The sequence below is a fragment of the Siniperca chuatsi genome, linkage group LG17, assembly GCF_020085105.1.
Source record: "Siniperca chuatsi isolate FFG_IHB_CAS linkage group LG17, ASM2008510v1, whole genome shotgun sequence".
Taxonomy (NCBI): Eukaryota; Metazoa; Chordata; class Actinopteri; order Centrarchiformes; family Sinipercidae; genus Siniperca; species Siniperca chuatsi.
Window position 1 is genome coordinate 15,754,524 of NC_058058.1, and position 17,794 is coordinate 15,772,317.

The 17,794-nt window shown below is 40.6% G+C and overlaps 1 protein-coding gene across 3 annotated transcripts; it reads left to right on the top strand.

The window, feature by feature from the left end:
* The first annotated feature begins 102 nt into the window (after positions 1–102).
* yrk (Yes-related kinase) lies at positions 103–17,611 on the top strand. 3 transcript variants are annotated; one of them, XM_044172558.1, is made up of 13 exons: positions 103–775; positions 7,307–7,350; positions 8,152–8,409; positions 9,448–9,550; positions 10,238–10,336; positions 10,559–10,662; positions 10,910–11,059; positions 12,128–12,292; positions 13,728–13,907; positions 14,559–14,635; positions 14,742–14,895; positions 15,088–15,219; positions 16,308–17,611. In XM_044172558.1, exons 3-13 carry the CDS (start codon positions 8,175–8,177, stop codon positions 16,514–16,516), a joined length of 1,608 nt encoding a protein of 535 aa, XP_044028493.1. In that variant the 5' UTR covers positions 103–775; positions 7,307–7,350; positions 8,152–8,174; the 3' UTR covers positions 16,517–17,611. The 3 variants fall into 3 exon arrangements, with proteins under 3 accessions (XP_044028493.1, XP_044028496.1, XP_044028494.1); XM_044172561.1 differs by lacking the exon at positions 12,128–12,292 and adding an exon at positions 12,896–13,051; XM_044172559.1 differs by lacking the exon at positions 7,307–7,350.
* The last annotated feature ends 183 nt before the right edge of the window (positions 17,612–17,794 follow it).

Sequence of the window (17,794 nt, forward strand, 5' to 3'; positions counted from 1 at the left end):
GTGTTGCTGCAGGAGTTGCATTGACGCACCATAAGATGGAGACAAAGACTTGAAAAAAATGTGAAATGTCACTACAGTTGTCTCCACCAAGTCTGCTCACTCTTCAAGGTGAATCCTAATAGTGTAACAATACATTTGTCCTCTTTCTGGAGTTAGAGCTAAAAGTGCATGACCTGGTCATTATCCATTGATGTTAACCTTTTGATGTAATCCGTTTACAAAGTAATAATAAAACAGTGACGTGTCATCAATGAGCACGACAAAGAAGACACGGTCTCATTGTACGCGGATATCGCACATCTTATTTAGTCTTCCTGTAGTTCACACCAGTGAGTGAATGTGTCGCATCTTGCACTTGCACATCGGTCTGATATAAGACAACGTGTCCCTACCTTGGTGTGTTAGGTGTTTATATTTGACATGACAATAATTCTTGGGCATATATTTTCCTTAAATAGGCTGAAAAGCTTTGTTCTAAATAAATTCTAAATTTCTAAAAGGGTGGATAAGAATCATTTTTATTAATATTATTTCTATTAAATATAATAGATTATTTCAACTGTCACGCGCGCTTTCCTTTGGGGTGGACCTCATTGCGCGTGAAGTCCGTTCCAAAAGCCTTCCGGATGAGGCTCGCGCTCACTTCTCACTTGCTCAGCGCAGTAGCGCGAGGCTTTTCTCTGTGCGTCCCGCGAGTCACTAGACACCGCTGACATCTCGGTTCCCGTGCGACTGACCCCAGGATTCCCCGGGATAACGACGTATTTTGTGTCAGGTATGTCTGCTCTGCGTATCATATAATGGCTGAAAATATAATATACCTTAGTATTATCATTAAAGAATGAGTGGTTCGTGTTTGAAGAACTGCTTATGTTTTATCAGTAAACTGGTGGAATCTCACGTAAAAGATGATACATATGGATAGGTAGTTTTGCAACATTGCTTATTAAATGGGTTTTACTTTGAACTTTTTCACTGTTTTGTTCTGTTTGGGTGGAGGAAGTCGCCTGTAGTTCACATCTCTGTCAAAGAGACTGAGAAAAGGAAGGTAAAAATGACACTGCAGCCCACCACACCAGTGTCCTCTGTACCTTTTTTAAAATATAATAGTCTGAAATCTGTTGACTGTTTTTAGTGTTTGTGAAAATTGGGTAACTTCGGAGTGTTTACTATTAGATAAATGTAAGTGTGGGTAGTTGTGAGAAGTTAATGAAATGCGGCTGCTCTTCATACTGGATGGATACCACAGAGGATTATATTTAGAAATCAAACAGCCAACTATGCAGTATTGAAAGAGTGGAATTTACCAGATGATTTAGTCACAAGTCCTTTAACATGGTATCAAAGACCTATTAGTTTTAGGCAAGGGTTATATGGTTATATGGTTGTAGTAATACAAGATTTATTGTTAACTCTAAAATGTCAAAGGGTCAAACAATAGGATCTGGATTTGTGGCCAACGGTAACTGATTCATCTGGGATCAACTGGGTGCTTTTGTCTGTAAGTGTACTGCATATTTGTCAAATGTCATTGACTTTCAAAAGTAATGTAGGCTTAAGGCCTTATGTCTGTCTGTGAAAGACTATGTTTAATTTTCTCCAGAGGCAGCATATTCCTTCAGTAAATGTGATTTATTTGGCAACATGCCTACAGGAAACCACCTTGAGGAAAAGGCAGGGCTGGATGTTTCCTCAACATGTCCATCCATCGGAGGTGTTTCTGTGGCTTTAACGTGGTCAGATTGGTGTAGGTGTTTATTCTTTCATCATGATAGGCTGCAGGGAGGTTGCATAATCACACCTCCACCTTCCTTTAAATTATCCACTACTGATTTCAAGGGGAAGTGGGCTTGTGTGTCTGCGTGAAGGAGTTTTTGTGGAATTTTGAGGGTTGGATGGGGAAAAACGCGATTAGGCTGTCCAAGGCCGGACTTCATCACTTCCTGTTTCTTTACGAGGTCAGTTCCTGTCTTTAGCCTCGGTCCTAGGCAGGAAGGAAGGGGGCGTGGAGTTGTTTTTTGGGGGGGTGGGGGTGGAAATGGACATTACCATCATCACACAGTTTTCCCACCAAGCAGCTGAGGGCTGTGACAGTGAAGTGCTTGTCCAAGATGAGCCCCTACAGCCTGATACACCTGGATAGAGGGTGTCAGCTGAATCTATCATTTCGGTCAGGGGCTTTGCAGTTTTCAGCCTCTGGCACAACCTGAGGAAGACTCTTCTTCTTGTTGCTCACATAGGAACAGGCCCTGAGCCAATAATGCTTAAAAAACAGGATTGGACTGTTTTACTTAAGTAACTCAGTTCATGTAAATGTTCATGTATGCCTTCCAAAAGCCACCTCAGTCCTCTGTATCTGGAGGATATGATGTCTTCATGTGGAAACAGGAAGTCCCGATGACCAAGACACCTTACTTTTCCATTGCCCCCACCGCCCTCCAGTTTCTCTCCCGCTCCTTTCTGAGTGTGTGTTATGTGGGTGAGGATTTTGGTGACAGCTTGCCTTCCCATTGTCCTATCATTCCTGCTCCACTCACACTCCGCATCCTGTGGGACTTCCTGCTAATGAGGGAGAGAGTCAGAGAGAAAAAGAAAGGTAAGAAAAGAGATGGAGGAGGAGGATTGGAGACAGTCTGAGCTTAGCACAGAACTGATGTAGAAGTACAGAAACTCAACAGATCTGAACAATCCTGTGTGTGTGTGTGTGTGTGTGTGTGTGTGTGTGTGTGTGTGTCTGCTGTGAATTCCCCGCTGGGAGCAGCTTATCTGCAGTCCACTGTGCAGGAAAGGGTGTGTCATTTGGATTTGGATGTTTGCCAGTGTGACGATGGAGGGTGATGTTATTGTGATTTTATAAGAATGCACTGAATGCGTGTTAATGCTTTGTAGGTCAGAATTTATTTGTTTCTTTATATTGTATATAAATAGTTCACAAATATACTACAATTTACTATTCTGCAGTAGTGGAAAGTGACAAAGTATATTCACTCAAGGACTGTACGTAAGTACAATTCTGCTTACACACTAATGCATCAATTATAATGGTCCAATAATATAATAATATAACACTGAAAGGAGCCATTTTGCATACTGAGTGCTTTTACTTTGGGTACTTTCAGTACACTTTGCTGATTGCAGTATTGCTACTTTTACTTAAGTAACTGATCAGAATACTTTTTCCATCACTGCAGTTCTGTGAAAGGTTTTTCTCAAAGGGTCGGTTCACTAAATTACAAAAAAACCCCCATGCAGATAGTTTTTGGTTTTATTTGTCCAGGTTTTCAGGTATCCAAGTTTTCTGCCTCCAACTCAATACACTGGAGGGGAATTAAAGTTGTGGTGCTCACGGCACTGAGAGGTAGCGTTAAAAATTCAGCAGTCTTTCCAAGTCTTTCCAGAGACAGTTTCCACCATCACTCTGGAAAATCCACTGATCTTAGAGTAAGTTTTCTTAGGGACAACTTCTTTCGTAGAAAGTATTTCCAGTGAAGTCTGTGAATTACAAAATTAATCTCCATTGTATTGGGGTGGAGGCGGAAACCTGGGCAAAAAAAACAAATTTATTTGCATGTCTTCATACCACCAGAGGTAGGTTAGAAAATTCCGTTTTTTGTAATTTGGATGAAACAACCCTTGAAAAACTGTCAAGGACATGATCACTGATGCTTAATATCTAAATATTATGAACTATTAGTCTGTGCTGTAAAAGGGCCTGTCGTTGCAGAGACTTTTTCATAGACCAATACCACACTTGTCGTCACCAGCGGAAGGTGCTTCTGTTTCAGAGAATTCTAATTATTTCTTCTGCCAGCTGCTATAAAAACCTGCTGTGACTGTCAGAAACCAGTCAGTGAAGGGCAGTTTAGTTTTGAAAGAGCCAACAGAGGACTCAGAGGAACAGAGGAATACTGGCATATCTGTAGATTGAGTATAATTAAAATTTATTTTGGAGTATTCTGTGTCAAGAGGCAAGCTTTAATGGCAGTTGCATCATGGAGAAATAATGACTGTACCATTTTTTTGTTGCCCCATATCCAGGTTTTGCAACTGGTAGCAGAAGACTAAACATAGTTTAGACAAGGTGAAAGGGACTGTAAACTCTGTGGTCAGTTTGCTTATTTTATTTTTTAGGTATGCAAGGATATCACTATAGCTTTCATTGCCTTAAATACTTACATAATAAGAGAGTAATTCCTGACACAGCTAAACTCAAAATCAAGCATGGTGTGTGTGTGTGTGTGTGTGTGTGTGTGTGTGTGTGTGTGTGTGTGTGTGTGTGTTTGTTTGTTACATACTTTATCTCATTTTTGAGGCAAGGACGAACTCTGACTGTTCTTAAATTGCTGTGGTGTGATCAGTACCTATGCAGACTATTGTCTCACACATACACACACACACCTAAAAAGCAGCAACAAGTATTCTATGTGCCAGTTCGAATCACCCATCACCACCACACACCCACACACTCACATACAGACACACTTTACTCTGGTACCTTTAATGTTTGTCACTGATTCAAACAAAAACCTAATTATCATAAACACAGTCAAAAGTGAGGAAATAAACACATACTGTACATGGTGGTTTGTGTTTAGTTCTGCACCATGACTGGTTATTTAACAATATGTTGGTGCACAGTTGCATATTTTGGCTCTCTGTGCATGCTTGCTCCGTGAAGCATTTGTCCAGTGGGCCGTGTACTGTGCTCTGTGTGTGACTTTAGTGTTGAAATGTTTTTTTGTATTTTTTTTATCAGGTGGTATTCATGAATTATCATAGCTTCTGTGTGTAGAGAGGAAGACAGATGAGAGCAGGAACATTTAGTCAACAGGAACCCAACAGAGAACAATGACTGCATGGTCGCCCCGCAAACAGTCCACTGTGTGTGTGTGTGTGTGTGAATACATTTCCCTGTTATTTTGCTGATCATCCCTGTGGTAATCTGTCAATCCTAGAAAAGCAGAAAAAGGAGATGAGAGATAAAGATGAAAGAGAGGAGGCCTCTTCTACACCCTCTGTAACTTCTCCTTTCTAAGGTTTATCTGAAAGAGAAAGAAGGCAGCAGCTGTGGTTCAGTGGATAGAGGGAATATAAAAGGTTTTTGTTGGAGGGGTGTGGGCACGGTGTAAAGAAAAACAGCAACAGAGAGGAAGATGTTTGTGTGTGTTTGTGGCCCTGCAGCTGCTTTGTGTGTGTGTGTGTGTGTGTGTGTGTGTGTGTGTGTGTGTGTGTGTAGATGGACTCTGTCCTCAGTTTCCAGGAAAAGGGGGGAGCCATCAGAGGGGTGGACAGGAAACTCTAACAGGGCTAACTTCCTGTAGCTCTCCTGATGGCTGACCTGATAGTGAATGAGTGTGTGCGTGCGGGCTTGTGTGCACGTAAAATTTTTGCATATTTTGCTTTAGACTCTTCTGGATGTAGCCCATAGTAGCTTTTGTTGCTTTACAGACTGAGAGGAATTTCAGGGAATTTGTGGGGGTGGGACAAACTTGACGCTGTTTACTGGGAGTTCTGGCATTTTTTATGATGAAAGTGAATTACTTTTTGTTTTGTTGTCGCTCCATGCCATAACCTGTATTGTTCTTCCTGTGTGTGACTTCCCTCACATTCCTCAGTAGGTGGGGAGGCTGCAGTTTGAAAGGTTGCCAGTTTGAATCTTAGGACCAGTCTACACTCAGTTGCCTGTTTATTAGTTACACCTACAGTTGCTAACACTAATGCAGTCGAATACAACAGCCCTGTGATACACTCATGTCATGAAGGTTATAATAATCAGTTTTGTTGAAACTTTGATTCAACTTTATGGACATTTTAGAGGCTGTAGCTGGCAGTGCTGTTGAACTGTATTGCATTGTACTGAGAGTTATTTACATTTTTTTGAAGATAATTTTCATTATTGGTTAATCTGCCAATTATTTTCTCAATTGAAATCTCTATAAAAGGTCAGAAATGAGCCAATCAAATTGCACAAACAAATAATTGTTTATTTTGTCCAAGCAACAGTCCAAAACCGAAAGATATTCAGTAACTATCACATAAGACAAAGAAAAGCATCGAATCCTCACAATTTAAAAGCTGTAATGAGATAATTTTTGCTTGAAAAATGACTTTTACAGTTTATCAATCAAAATCAATCAAAATAGACTTATCGTTTCCGCTGTAGTTTAAATCTGAACCTCTTAAAAACACAAACTGAACATCATAACCTTCATGAATGTAGGATTTATTGCAGGGCTGTTGTGTTGGACTGCATCATTTTAAAGGCACAGTTTAATTTCTGTTCAGATAGCGATATAGAGATATAACTTAATTAGTGAGCTTTAGATGTGCTGGTAGGCAGATTTTGTTACCATTGAACAGAGCCAGGCTAGCTGTTTCCCCGTTTCCTGTGTTTGTGCTAAGCTAAGCTAACTTGTTGCTGGCTGTAGCTTCATATTTACCTTACAGACATGAGAGTGGTATCAATCTTCTCATCTAACTCTCTGCCAGAAAGCAAGTAAAAGTATTCCCCAAAATGCCAAACTCTTGCTTTAAGCTAGGTGTGCCTAATAAACTATCGATTAGTGCTCTAAAGAATGTCCCTGAGCAAGGCACTTAGCAGTAGGCATATAGGTTTTCCTCAAGAAATACTGCTGAAAAAAATGCACTCTTGTTTATCAGGAAAGCTCATGTTGATGACTTCTTGCAGGCGCCTCTGCACACAATTAAAATGTTTTACAGTCTCTGTGTTTTTTCCTCTTGATGTTCGCACCAGCTTTTGCTTTGTCAGTGCGTCCAGCTCAAAACTGGAAGTCAGGATTGCGTACATTGTGCATATCCACACAATGGTCTTTGTGAAACACAGTTCACTTTGTCACTTTGTGTCAGTTACCCTTGTCTTATGATGACATTTACAGGTATATTTCACCACAAACCTAAACACCCACACACATGCACATTCACACACACACACACACACACACATACACACATGCACACACACACACACACACACACACACAGCTGTTGACCAGAGAGAATGACTGAGTACCCCATCTCGAAACTGCAAAGCAAAAAGGGAAGTGGCTAACCTCGCATTTCTCTCTGTCTTTCCTTATCTCGAGCTCTCTGTGTCTCCATTTTTTCTAACTTCTCTGTCTCATCGCGACTCCCTTCACGCATCTCTTCATTCTCGCTTTACCGCCCTTGAGCCTTTCTCTCACATTCCCCATCACCTTTTCTGTCTCCGGTTCTCTGCCACTCATCCTCTCTTGCCCTGCTCTCTCATTCCACCCCTTGTCACTCACCTCTTCCCTCTTTTTTTTAGTGGCGATGGTGATTGACAGATGATCTGACAGAGGAAGACATCAGGTGAGAAAAAGTTAACTTCTCTTTCCCACCTTACCTCCAACCCCTCTTCCGCTCCTCCTCCTCCTTCCACTTGAGGGAAGTTAAGGTTTTTATTTAAAGTTTGTTACTTCTCTCTTCTCAGTTCTCTTTAGTTTTTTTTTTTTTTAACAGGGTGACCCCTTCATGTTGTTGATGTGTGTTGCTTTCGCTTTCTACCAGCTTGTTTTTGAAGTCTCTAGTGTCTGCATAGACAGGAATTAGGGGAAATGGATCGCTGAAATTACTTATTTCTTATGTTGAATATTGTGATAATTCACTAGATTCTTGTATTTTTAATTTGTTGATAAGCTGTGATACTGTAATTAATTAAGTAATAGGTAATTACTGTAATTACAGGGGCACTCCACCGATTTTAAACATGACGTTCAGTTTACTTGTCACGAGGGACACTGCTCAGAAAATAGTTATATAATGTCTTCTGTGACTGGGGGAGCTTTCCAAATTTTGAAAAAATATTCCTGATGATGTCCCCGGTGTCACTGCTGCTGTCTCTGGAGTACTTCTTTAAACAGATGGTTCATTTTGGATTTGTATATTCCTTATTTTTATTTTAAACTAACATTTGTTGTTATTTCTGTAAATAAACACTTTATTACTGAAGATTATTATACTGTACTTATACCAGGTAAAAAAGGCTTTATAAACTGTGTACAGCTTTAATCACTATTGTGTAGCATCAAGCAGCCATAAAGAGAAGCAAAATAGACATTTTCATATTGATAAAGTTGTGGCATGTTTCATGGCTACTACTTGCTTTCACAGACGCTGTCTCCGTGCTGGTTATTATGGGGTGTGCCTGTTGCAAGCAGAAGAAGTCCCCCAAAGCAGTAGCAGCAACATCACCGATAAATGTTACAGATCTGTCTCCTAGCAACGTAGATGGAGGGTCGTCCACGGCCTTGAGTCAGGGCCGTTACTGTCCCGACCCCACTCAGACCATCCCAGACTTCAACAAGGGCTTCACATCCAGCACCATCTTCCCCAACACCAACACAAACCAGCGGCCTGGAGGCATAACATGTAGGACTGTGTGTGTGTGTGTGTGTGTGTGTGTGTGTGTGTGTGTGTGTGTGTGTGTGTGTGTATAAGACCCAAGTAAAATGATCTTATAATATTACTTTGATTTTAGAAGGTAAAAAATCAACATACCTATTAACAAGGACAGTTTGCCATACATTAATAATAATAAAGCAATGTGAACCTAGCACTTCTTCAGTGACATTTGTTTCGCTCTCTGTGTTTTCTTAATTCTGTCTTTTCTACTGTGTGACAATGGTCTTAAAATCTATATTGTAAGAGTCATGATAATATGGTGTGATCATGTTTCTCCACCAAAACATAATTCAGAATACTATATAAACATGATAAATACGTGTAGTGAAGAAAAACTTTGTCTTTTGGTATGTACCGTTTCTCTTTCTTGAGTCCTTCTCTGCCCTAAAACATTTTCAAGGATAGGTTAAAATTTTTTAAAGAATGTCTTAAAACAATGCTCACATGTACATTGAAAGAGTTATTAATTGCTGTAATCGTTCCCCCTGTCCACACTGGCCCTGAAGTGATCTCTTTTTAGTGCAATTTTGAAAGTTAATATGTGGCTTCAGCTGTCTCATTTAGACAAATCTAGCGGATATCATTCAAAGTTAGTCTTTTTAGTATAAAATTCACTTTGTGTTTCGTAGATGCAGTAAAGGGATAGTAAGTCTCATATTGGGTCTGGCTGAACTATTAAATGCATTTTTGCATAGAAAGAGGACTTTGGATTTTGCCCCCCATCTTTTACACTTGCATTGCGCTAAGAAGGGATCTCTTCACAGCCAGTATGGACAGGAGGAAACCTTACTCCAATAACTATTTTAATTTACAGTACATACAGGTATGTGAGTATTGTTTTAAGACAGACAGACAAGCGCAAAGCTCTCTTTTAGATAATTTAAAACAGTAAAAATAACCCTAGATGACTGTTAAAGTTCAGTGGTATGAACTGGTGTGTATAACTCTTGTCTCTTGTTGTGTGCGTGTATGTGTGTCTGTGTGTTTGTGCGAACACGTATGCAGCTTGTGGAGTCACTCTCTTCATAGCTCTGTACGACTACGATGCTCGCACTGAAGATGACCTCACTTTTCAGAAAGGAGAGAAATTCCAGATCATCAACAACACGTAACTACAAATTTACACAAACAGAGCTGTATTGTAAAAACATCTGTTTACAGATGTCGTTAGATTTAGGGATAAACACCCCTGACAGGATTGTTAATCGTACACTGTGGCATGAATGTTAACTATGTGATCAGTGTTAAATGTATTAAATGATATCAGTTCTGACTCCCAAAAGGTAATTAATTTTGTTTGCATACATTAAATGCCACAGGCTGCGATTAAATGCCATCCATTAACACTGCTGTTGCCGTTGTCGACAAGCTCATGTTCTTGAACAATATTCTTGTCCTACTCAAGACATCTAAAATCAGTTTATATGATGATGTTTAAATTTGGCTTTGCAGCCAACAGAGGTGTTTGGAGTTACTGTTACTCTCCACCTTCGCACATATGTTCTTTTATCTTCTTTTTTATCTAGAATCCTTTTATTCTTCAGTTCATTTTAATGTAGACAAAGTGCATTTTGCACTATATTGCATTATTTAGACTATTTACGTTTAAGTAAGGCTGGTGAAACTTGAAAGCACAGGTTTTTTTCACGTTTTACTACTTAGGAGGAATAAAGAAGTATTTTTGTATCATCTTTATTATTTTTCAACATTGTTAAAAATATAATTTGCCTATTGAACTATGAACCCTCCATGGTGAGCTGACTGTATTGTTACACTATATCCCTGTTTTTTGCAGAGAGGGTGACTGGTGGGAGGCTCGCTCTTTGGACACAGGCCACTCAGGTTACATCCCTTCCAACTACGTAGCTCCTGTCGACTCCATACAGGCTGAAGAGTGAGTACACACACATACACACACACACACACACACACACACACACACACACACACACACACACACACACACACAGTAGTGAAAGCTACATATGCTGCAATATATGTAACTACTGATGGTCTGCGTCAAAGAGTTTCTCAATGATTGACATGTAGTCTGAGAGCAGAGGTCATGATGTGTGCTGTTGCTGCTGTGACCTGTGTGTTGTTGTCATGGTGACAGGTGGTATTTTGGGAAGATGGGGAGGAAGGATGCAGAGAGACAGCTGCTGGGTCATGGCAACCAGAGGGGGACTTTCCTCATACGAGAGAGTGAGACCACCAAGGGTGAGTACCCCCCCCCACACACACACACACACACACACACACACACACACACACACAGCAGCTTACTGCTATTAAGAGTGTGTATATATATATATATATATATATATATCACGTATATAAACGTGAACGCTTTCAATTCTATTTCTATCTCTTACCTCTTCCCCACTCTATGCTTCTTCATCCACCCCCTCCCTCCTTTGTTCCCCTCACTCTATCCCTCCTCCTCTACTCTCCCATCTCTTTACAGGTGCTTACTCTCTGTCTATCCGTGACTGGGACGACAACAAGGGAGATCATGTCAAGCATTATAAGATCCGCAAACTAGACAATGGTGGTTACTACATCACCACGAGATCACAGTTCGACACTGTGCAGCAGCTGGTAGAGCACTACACGGGTAACACACATAAACACATGCACACAGAAACTAATTCATCCTCTTTTTTTCTACTTCTCCTTCAAAGTGAAAACATTGTTGTGTTGCCATTTTCTGATGCACCTTCAAGCTCCAAAGCGTCCATGGATTTCATCAAAAATTAGTTTTGACTCTTTGCCCAACTGCAAGAGAGAATTTAAGCCTAATTCTGTCTCTGCTTGATTCATATTGTAATTAAACTATTATCAGTGGTGGAAAGTCAGTACTTTTAGGTACAATTTTGAGGTACATTTCTTGAGTATTTCCATTTGATGCTACTTTTTACTCCACTACATTTATTTGGCAGCTTAAGTTTCAAGTTATTTTGCAGATTCAGATTTTACATAAGTATATGATCTGCTTATAAAATACAAAACTCTGAGAGGGGCCATTCTGCCTAATGAGTACTTTTACTTTTGATACTCTAAGTACATTTTTCTAATCTGTACTTTTAAATAAGTAGGATTTTGAATGCAGAACTTTTACTTGTAATGGACTTTGTTATACTTTTACTTTAGTAAAGGATTTGAATTGTTCTTCCACCACTGACTTTTAGGGACTTTTTAAGCTTAATTCAGAGTTGTTGTAACAAGCAGGGTTCACACCCTGCACTTCCTCTGCCCTCTGTCGGTGTAAATCTGCCCCCTAGCGGCTTGTGTTGATATAACAAACATCCTGCAGTTTGTGACTCTACTTTGACATGATCATCAAAAGCAACCTGAGAGATTTGGCCTCATACAGTATATCATTGACTTTCTGCCTGTGCCAGTATTTGTTTTTCTTATTAGCTGTATTGCCCCTGTATTGTCTTTGTTTGTATTTGTACATAATGCTGCTGCTCAGAATGTGTGTTTATGTCTATTTTGCAGAATTTTCCTTGTGCCTTTGCACTTTAGTTTTTGGTTAACTTGTCAGTTGCATAAGCGCATTAGCAACCTGTCTTGTTCTTTCTTTATCTCTGCATTTGCTGCTTTTCTTTTCTCTGTTTTCTTTTTCTCTCTTGTTTCCTTTTTTCTTTGCCTCTCTGTTTGTCTCTTCTCTCTCTCTCAGAGAGAGCGGCAGGACTGTGCTGCCGTTTGATTGGCAGCTGTAAGCGGGGCATGCCTAAACTGGCTGACTTATCAGTGAAGACCAAGGATATGTGGGAGATTCCCCGCGAATCCCTCCAGCTGATTAAGAAACTGGGCAACGGCCAGTTTGGAGAAGTCTGGATGGGTAGGAATGGTGGGACTGTGTTGCAGTGGGGGAAGGTGACAGCAGGAGCACACCTGGATTAAAAAAGTATTAAAAAATGAGCAGGTATATATAATGTATTTAAGTCTTGGTTGTGTTCAGTTGACAAGAACATCAGTAAACGCTCACCTGTACTCTCACAAACATACACTGTAAAGCCCTGTTTATCTGCCTGTGTTGTTCAGAGTCTGTGGATCAGACCACACAAACAAAGACAACACACACACACAGTTGATAGATGTAGTCTGGACTACTTTTTAAATGCTGTGTGTTGAATAGAAACTGTAGCAGTGAAACAAATCCTTAATAAATCCTTGATAAACAATTACACAGAGGCAGCAGCTAATGAATACAAATGCGGCTTTGTTTTACATCCAGGTGTGCAGAGTTGTGCCCCTTCTCCCCTGTTGTTGCATGTGCATGTTTCATCATCTCACCTCACCTCTTTGTCACCCCCCCACCCATCTTTCATCCATCTTTCCACCCATCACTACACCCTTTTCTCCCATTCTTCATCGCCCACTTCCACTCTTTCCTTTTTCCACATCTCCACCCTCCTTGGCTCCCACCTCCTCCCCATACTAGGCAGCAATGACGGTCTGTGTTATTACCTGACTATGTCCTGCCCCAACGCCACCCCGCTCACCATGGGCCTTGGGCGGGATGCCTGGGAGGTGGCCAGGGAAACGCTGTCAATGCAAAAGAAGCTGGGACAGGGCTGCTTCGGAGACGTTTGGATGGGTGAGAATGACACCGCCAACTTCTGTCGCCCTCTACAGGCTTAATAGGAGAATTGTCTGTCCAAGCATCGTCCTCTGTAGTGTCTGTTACTGTCCTGAAGATCGTTGGTAATGCTAAATGTCTGGCTCTGGCTGACCACTTATGTCAGTGTATGAAAGTAAAGGCTGATGTTTTTCCCAGTATTGCTTGGTATTTCCACATGATATAGCTCCAATTACAATGTCATACAGTTTTCCTGACTAAATGCGAGTGTGTTGAGTTTTCTGAGCCGTGCAGAGTTTCTCCCTGAAGCCAGCCAAGCTTTGTGCCTGTCCGTGTAACTCAGGTGCTGCTGGTGTTGATGTAAGACCAGTAAACCTCCCTCCCTGCCTCCCTCCCTCATAACATCACCCTGTCTCATGTCATGCATGCTCTCCAAAACAACAATCATTTGCATGCACCAGAAGTTTGACCGTGTGTGTGGTCATTACAGCCTGCATATTGTGTGCCTTGTTTTTTTCTGTTTTTGATATTTGTATCTGTATGTATGGGCGTTTGTGTCCCCGTAGTATGTACGTGTATATACAGGCATCACCTTGTCAGTATGCCTGGAAATTGGTGTGTATGCCTGCGCAGTATGACTTTGTGTGTGTCCATGTACTATTTGTGCATTAATATCCCCTTGTCTGCATGCCAGGCATGTGGAACGGTACCACTAAGGTAGCGGTGAAGACTCTGAAGCCAGGAACCATGTCCCCTGAGGCCTTCCTGGAGGAGGCTCAGATCATGAAGAGACTCCGCCATGACAAGCTGGTGCAGCTCTATGCCGTTGTGTCTGAGGAGCCCATCTACATTATCACCGAGTTCATGAGCCAAGGTATCAGACTGACTAAACTGTCATGCCTGTGAAGTACTGTAGATACAATATGAATCACTGAGAGTACATACCACTACCATGGTTGTACAATCTCTCAATGTGTCATAACAATCAATTTACAGAATAAAAATAATAAATATACAGTAAAATAGAAATAAAATAATAATAGAATATGTTTTGACTTTTTTGACTCTGCATCTGGATCGCAATAAAATACGAATCGTGATAATCTTGAGACACATGGTAGATTTCTTTCATTTAAAGCTAGGGTAGGTAACGTTGGAGAAACTGGCAAGAGACAGCTAGATTTTGAAAGCATCCAGTCGAAGAAAAATCCCACCCCCTCCCTGCAATTCTAGGGATTCTCTTTCTTCCTCTGAGCATAACCTTTGACCTCGCTGTGGAGGTGGCCTGAGGGCAGGTGACATTCCTTCGATATTCACTAAAACTAAAAAGAAAGAGGCAAAAGTTGGCTTTAAATTGTAGTCATGAAAAATAATTGAATTGTGTCACTCTATGAAATTGCAAACATCTATCTAAGAATAATTTGATTGAATATATGTTTTGTACACGCCATGATACACGGCAGATATGAGTTACCTACAGAAGGCATGAGGGGCCAGTCATGATGCTACAATCTTGGTTTTTCAGGAAGTTTGTTGGACTTCTTAAAAGATGGGGAGGGGCAGAGTCTGAAGCTGCCACAGCTGGTGGACATGGCTGCACAGGTGCGTTAAACAGAGACACACAGATACATACACACACTGACAAACTTAAAGGAAACGCATACTTTCACTATCTGTCTGAGCTCTTTTTCTCTCTTTGTGTTTACAGATTGCAGCTGGAATGGCGTACATCGAGAGGATGAACTACATCCATCGTGACCTGCGAGCAGCTAACATCCTTGTTGGAGACAATCTGGTGTGCAAGATCGCTGACTTTGGCCTGGCTAGGCTCATTGAGGACAACGAGTACACAGCCAGACAAGGTAACAGCATGTGATATTAAATGAGTATGTGTGTGTGTGTGTGTGTGTGTGTGAGATAGAGAGAGGATGAGAGCCACTCTTGCACAATGCGATAATTAAGAGTGTCTGCCTCTGCCTCCATGCCTATATTTTTATACATAACCTATCCTAATTATATGATTATCCATCTTCACTGTGTTGCCATGGTTTCAGGGGCGAAGTTCCCCATCAAGTGGACGGCTCCAGAAGCTGCACTGTATGGACGCTTTACCATCAAGTCAGATGTCTGGAGCTTCGGCATCCTACTAACTGAACTCATCACTAAGGGACGGGTGCCATACCCAGGTACTGGATAAAACCTGCTTGTTCAGTATTTCTCAATCTCACACAGAGCCAGGTTGATCATCCTTAGCAATAAAAAGTCTCCAGGATTAGTTATTTTTCAGCTATTCACTGTCAAATCCTGGACAGGCAGTTGCAGATAACAATGGTGAGTTTGAGGGTTTATTTAAATTTTCAACCAGAACAAACCTCATTACAGCACTGGGCGGAGTTTAGGGCCTTAGTGCCTTACTTGAAAGTGCTTCAAAAAGTAGATGGGAAGATGGGAAGGGAGGTGAGACCCTTTCTGAAGCACCTGCCACCCTGCTGTGCAAACTAGCACACAGATCATGCTGTTTCCTCACCCAAACATTTCTGGTTTTTCTGCATGTCCTTAAGGGGTGACACTGATGCTGCAATAAATCACAATAATTTCTCTTGCAATATGTTATTGATACATTGACCCCAACTATTGCTAATTGTACACATTTGTTTTTGGAGTAATTTTCCATTTTGATTATTCTGTTAAAGTTAATATGAAGAGATTTGAAGTGCAAGTTGGAGCATATGATGATATAACTTTATTTAACAGGATTGAAATCTCTTTTACAGTGGTGTCATGTTCAAGACAGCAGCACCACATACAACACAAAAATAGAGTTTACAAAACATATAATTCAGACTTACAATGAATGAGATAAAATATAATGAGAACAATTAAGGATCACAGAACACATAAAATCAGAAGGATAATGTAAGATTGATAAATTACAGCAATAAATATACCATAACAAAGAATTTAAAAACAGATGTGCAGAATAAATACATGAAACACATAAATACAATCAAAACAAATAACACTCATGGTCAGGATTGTTGCCCAGCTGTGGCTGTTTTATACTTCAGAAGCCATATATAAATATGTTGCTGCATGTTTAAAAGCCACGACTCTATACACTTTGTTACACATTTTTCTTCAAAATTATTTGAAATTCGCCTTTATTTTCTTTCAGTATATCAAGTACGTTTTACTTTTCTCCATATCGAATGTGTTGGTTTTATTGTGTGTTTCATCTGTTTTAATCCAACCCTCTCCTCCTCCATCCCTTAAGGCATGAACAACCGTGAAGTGCTGGAGCAGGTGGAGAGGGGCTACCGGATGCCCTGTGCCCCGGGCAGCCCCGCCTCGCTCCATGAACTGATGCTGCAGTGCTGGAGGCGGGAGGCCGATGAGAGGCACACTTTTGAGTACCTGCAGTCCTTCCTGGAGGATTACTTCACCGCCACAGAGCCGCAGTACCAGCCCGGAGAAAACCTGTGACCACACACGTGTAGGACAGATGTAGCGCAATAAATGGACAAAGAGAAAGAGAATGACAGGCATGGATATATACATGCAGTTACACTGATAGGCATGTCATAGTCCATGTACATGCTTTCATGGTGTTTGTTCCACACATACTGTACATGCACACACACACACACACACACACAACACACACAACACACACACACACACACACAAACAAACATTAAGATACATATCATTTCCTTGTTTAATTGTTTAAAGACAGTTTCCTCTATTTGCTCTTTGATCACTGTAGATCAGATCAGTCAACCATGTTGAAGAGCAGAGTCGGAGCTCTGCTGGTCAGGCCTTGCAGAAATGTTGCTTTACTCTGTAACCATGACAACAAGGAACTGAAAGAAGATGTAGATGGTTGTGTTGAGGTGGGGGGAAGTCGAGTTGATAAATGATCTGTTCAGCAGCCATACATGTTCACGTCCTCTGATTTCTGTGTCTGAGAAGACCGATTTAGTAGGCCAACTGTTTACCTGAGATAAATATGTTGATACAGAAATAATAGCAGGTGCAACAGGTTTCAGACAACAGTTGGAATATTGTCTTTGAAAAAATGTCAAAATGAACCTCATGAACCTGCGTGGTAACTGAGTAGATTATGTACACAGACACAGACACTCCTATGTAAGATTTAATGAGATGAACTGATCCATGCCCATCACCTGAAAACGGGGAACTGATTTTAAACTTGCACCAATACAGTATGTGCCTTAAAGTGATCAAATTAAGGGCTGTTTTATATTTAGTGTTAGTAAAGTCCGAGAGGTGGTGAGGAATGCTCTTTATTTGTCTGATCATTTGTATGACAATTTTGTATGAACTGTCTCTTTTGTTGTTTTAATTTAACTCAGATATAACTGTGCATCACAAAGACTATTATATCTAGTTAACATGTATACAGTTTTCATCCATTGGGAGGGCAGGGGAAAATGTTACACATAAAGAGGAAAGATCAATGTCATTGGACTTTGTTTTGAATGTATGTGTAACCTTTATATTGAGATTCCCCTGTCATGTTATTGCAATAAAGATCAACTATCTTTTCCAGGTTAAGACACTGCTTTTATTCTATGTGTATTTAGACATCTATGCTGTTTTATTTGGTGGTTCCGCAAAATAACAGCATGTAACCTTTCCAGTTACACTAAAGAAAATTAGTACAAAAAGGAATTTACTGATCAAATGACTTAATACATTTACCTAAATAATAGGCTACTTGCTTTAGAGCAGGGCTTA

What these genes read in the sequence shown, in the direction of transcription:
- yrk (XM_044172558.1), top strand. Translation starts at nt 8,175, where the DNA reads ATGGGGTGTGCCTGTTGCAAGCAGAAGAAGTCCCCCAAAGCAGTAGCA. An exon ending in GTTTGGAGAAGTCTGGATGG is followed by an intron (nt 12,293 to 13,727) that starts GTAGGAATGGTG and finishes TCTGCATGCCAG; the next exon opens with GCATGTGGAACGGTACCACT. An exon ending in TGGTGGACATGGCTGCACAG is followed by an intron (nt 14,636 to 14,741) that starts GTGCGTTAAACA and finishes TTGTGTTTACAG; the next exon opens with ATTGCAGCTGGAATGGCGTA.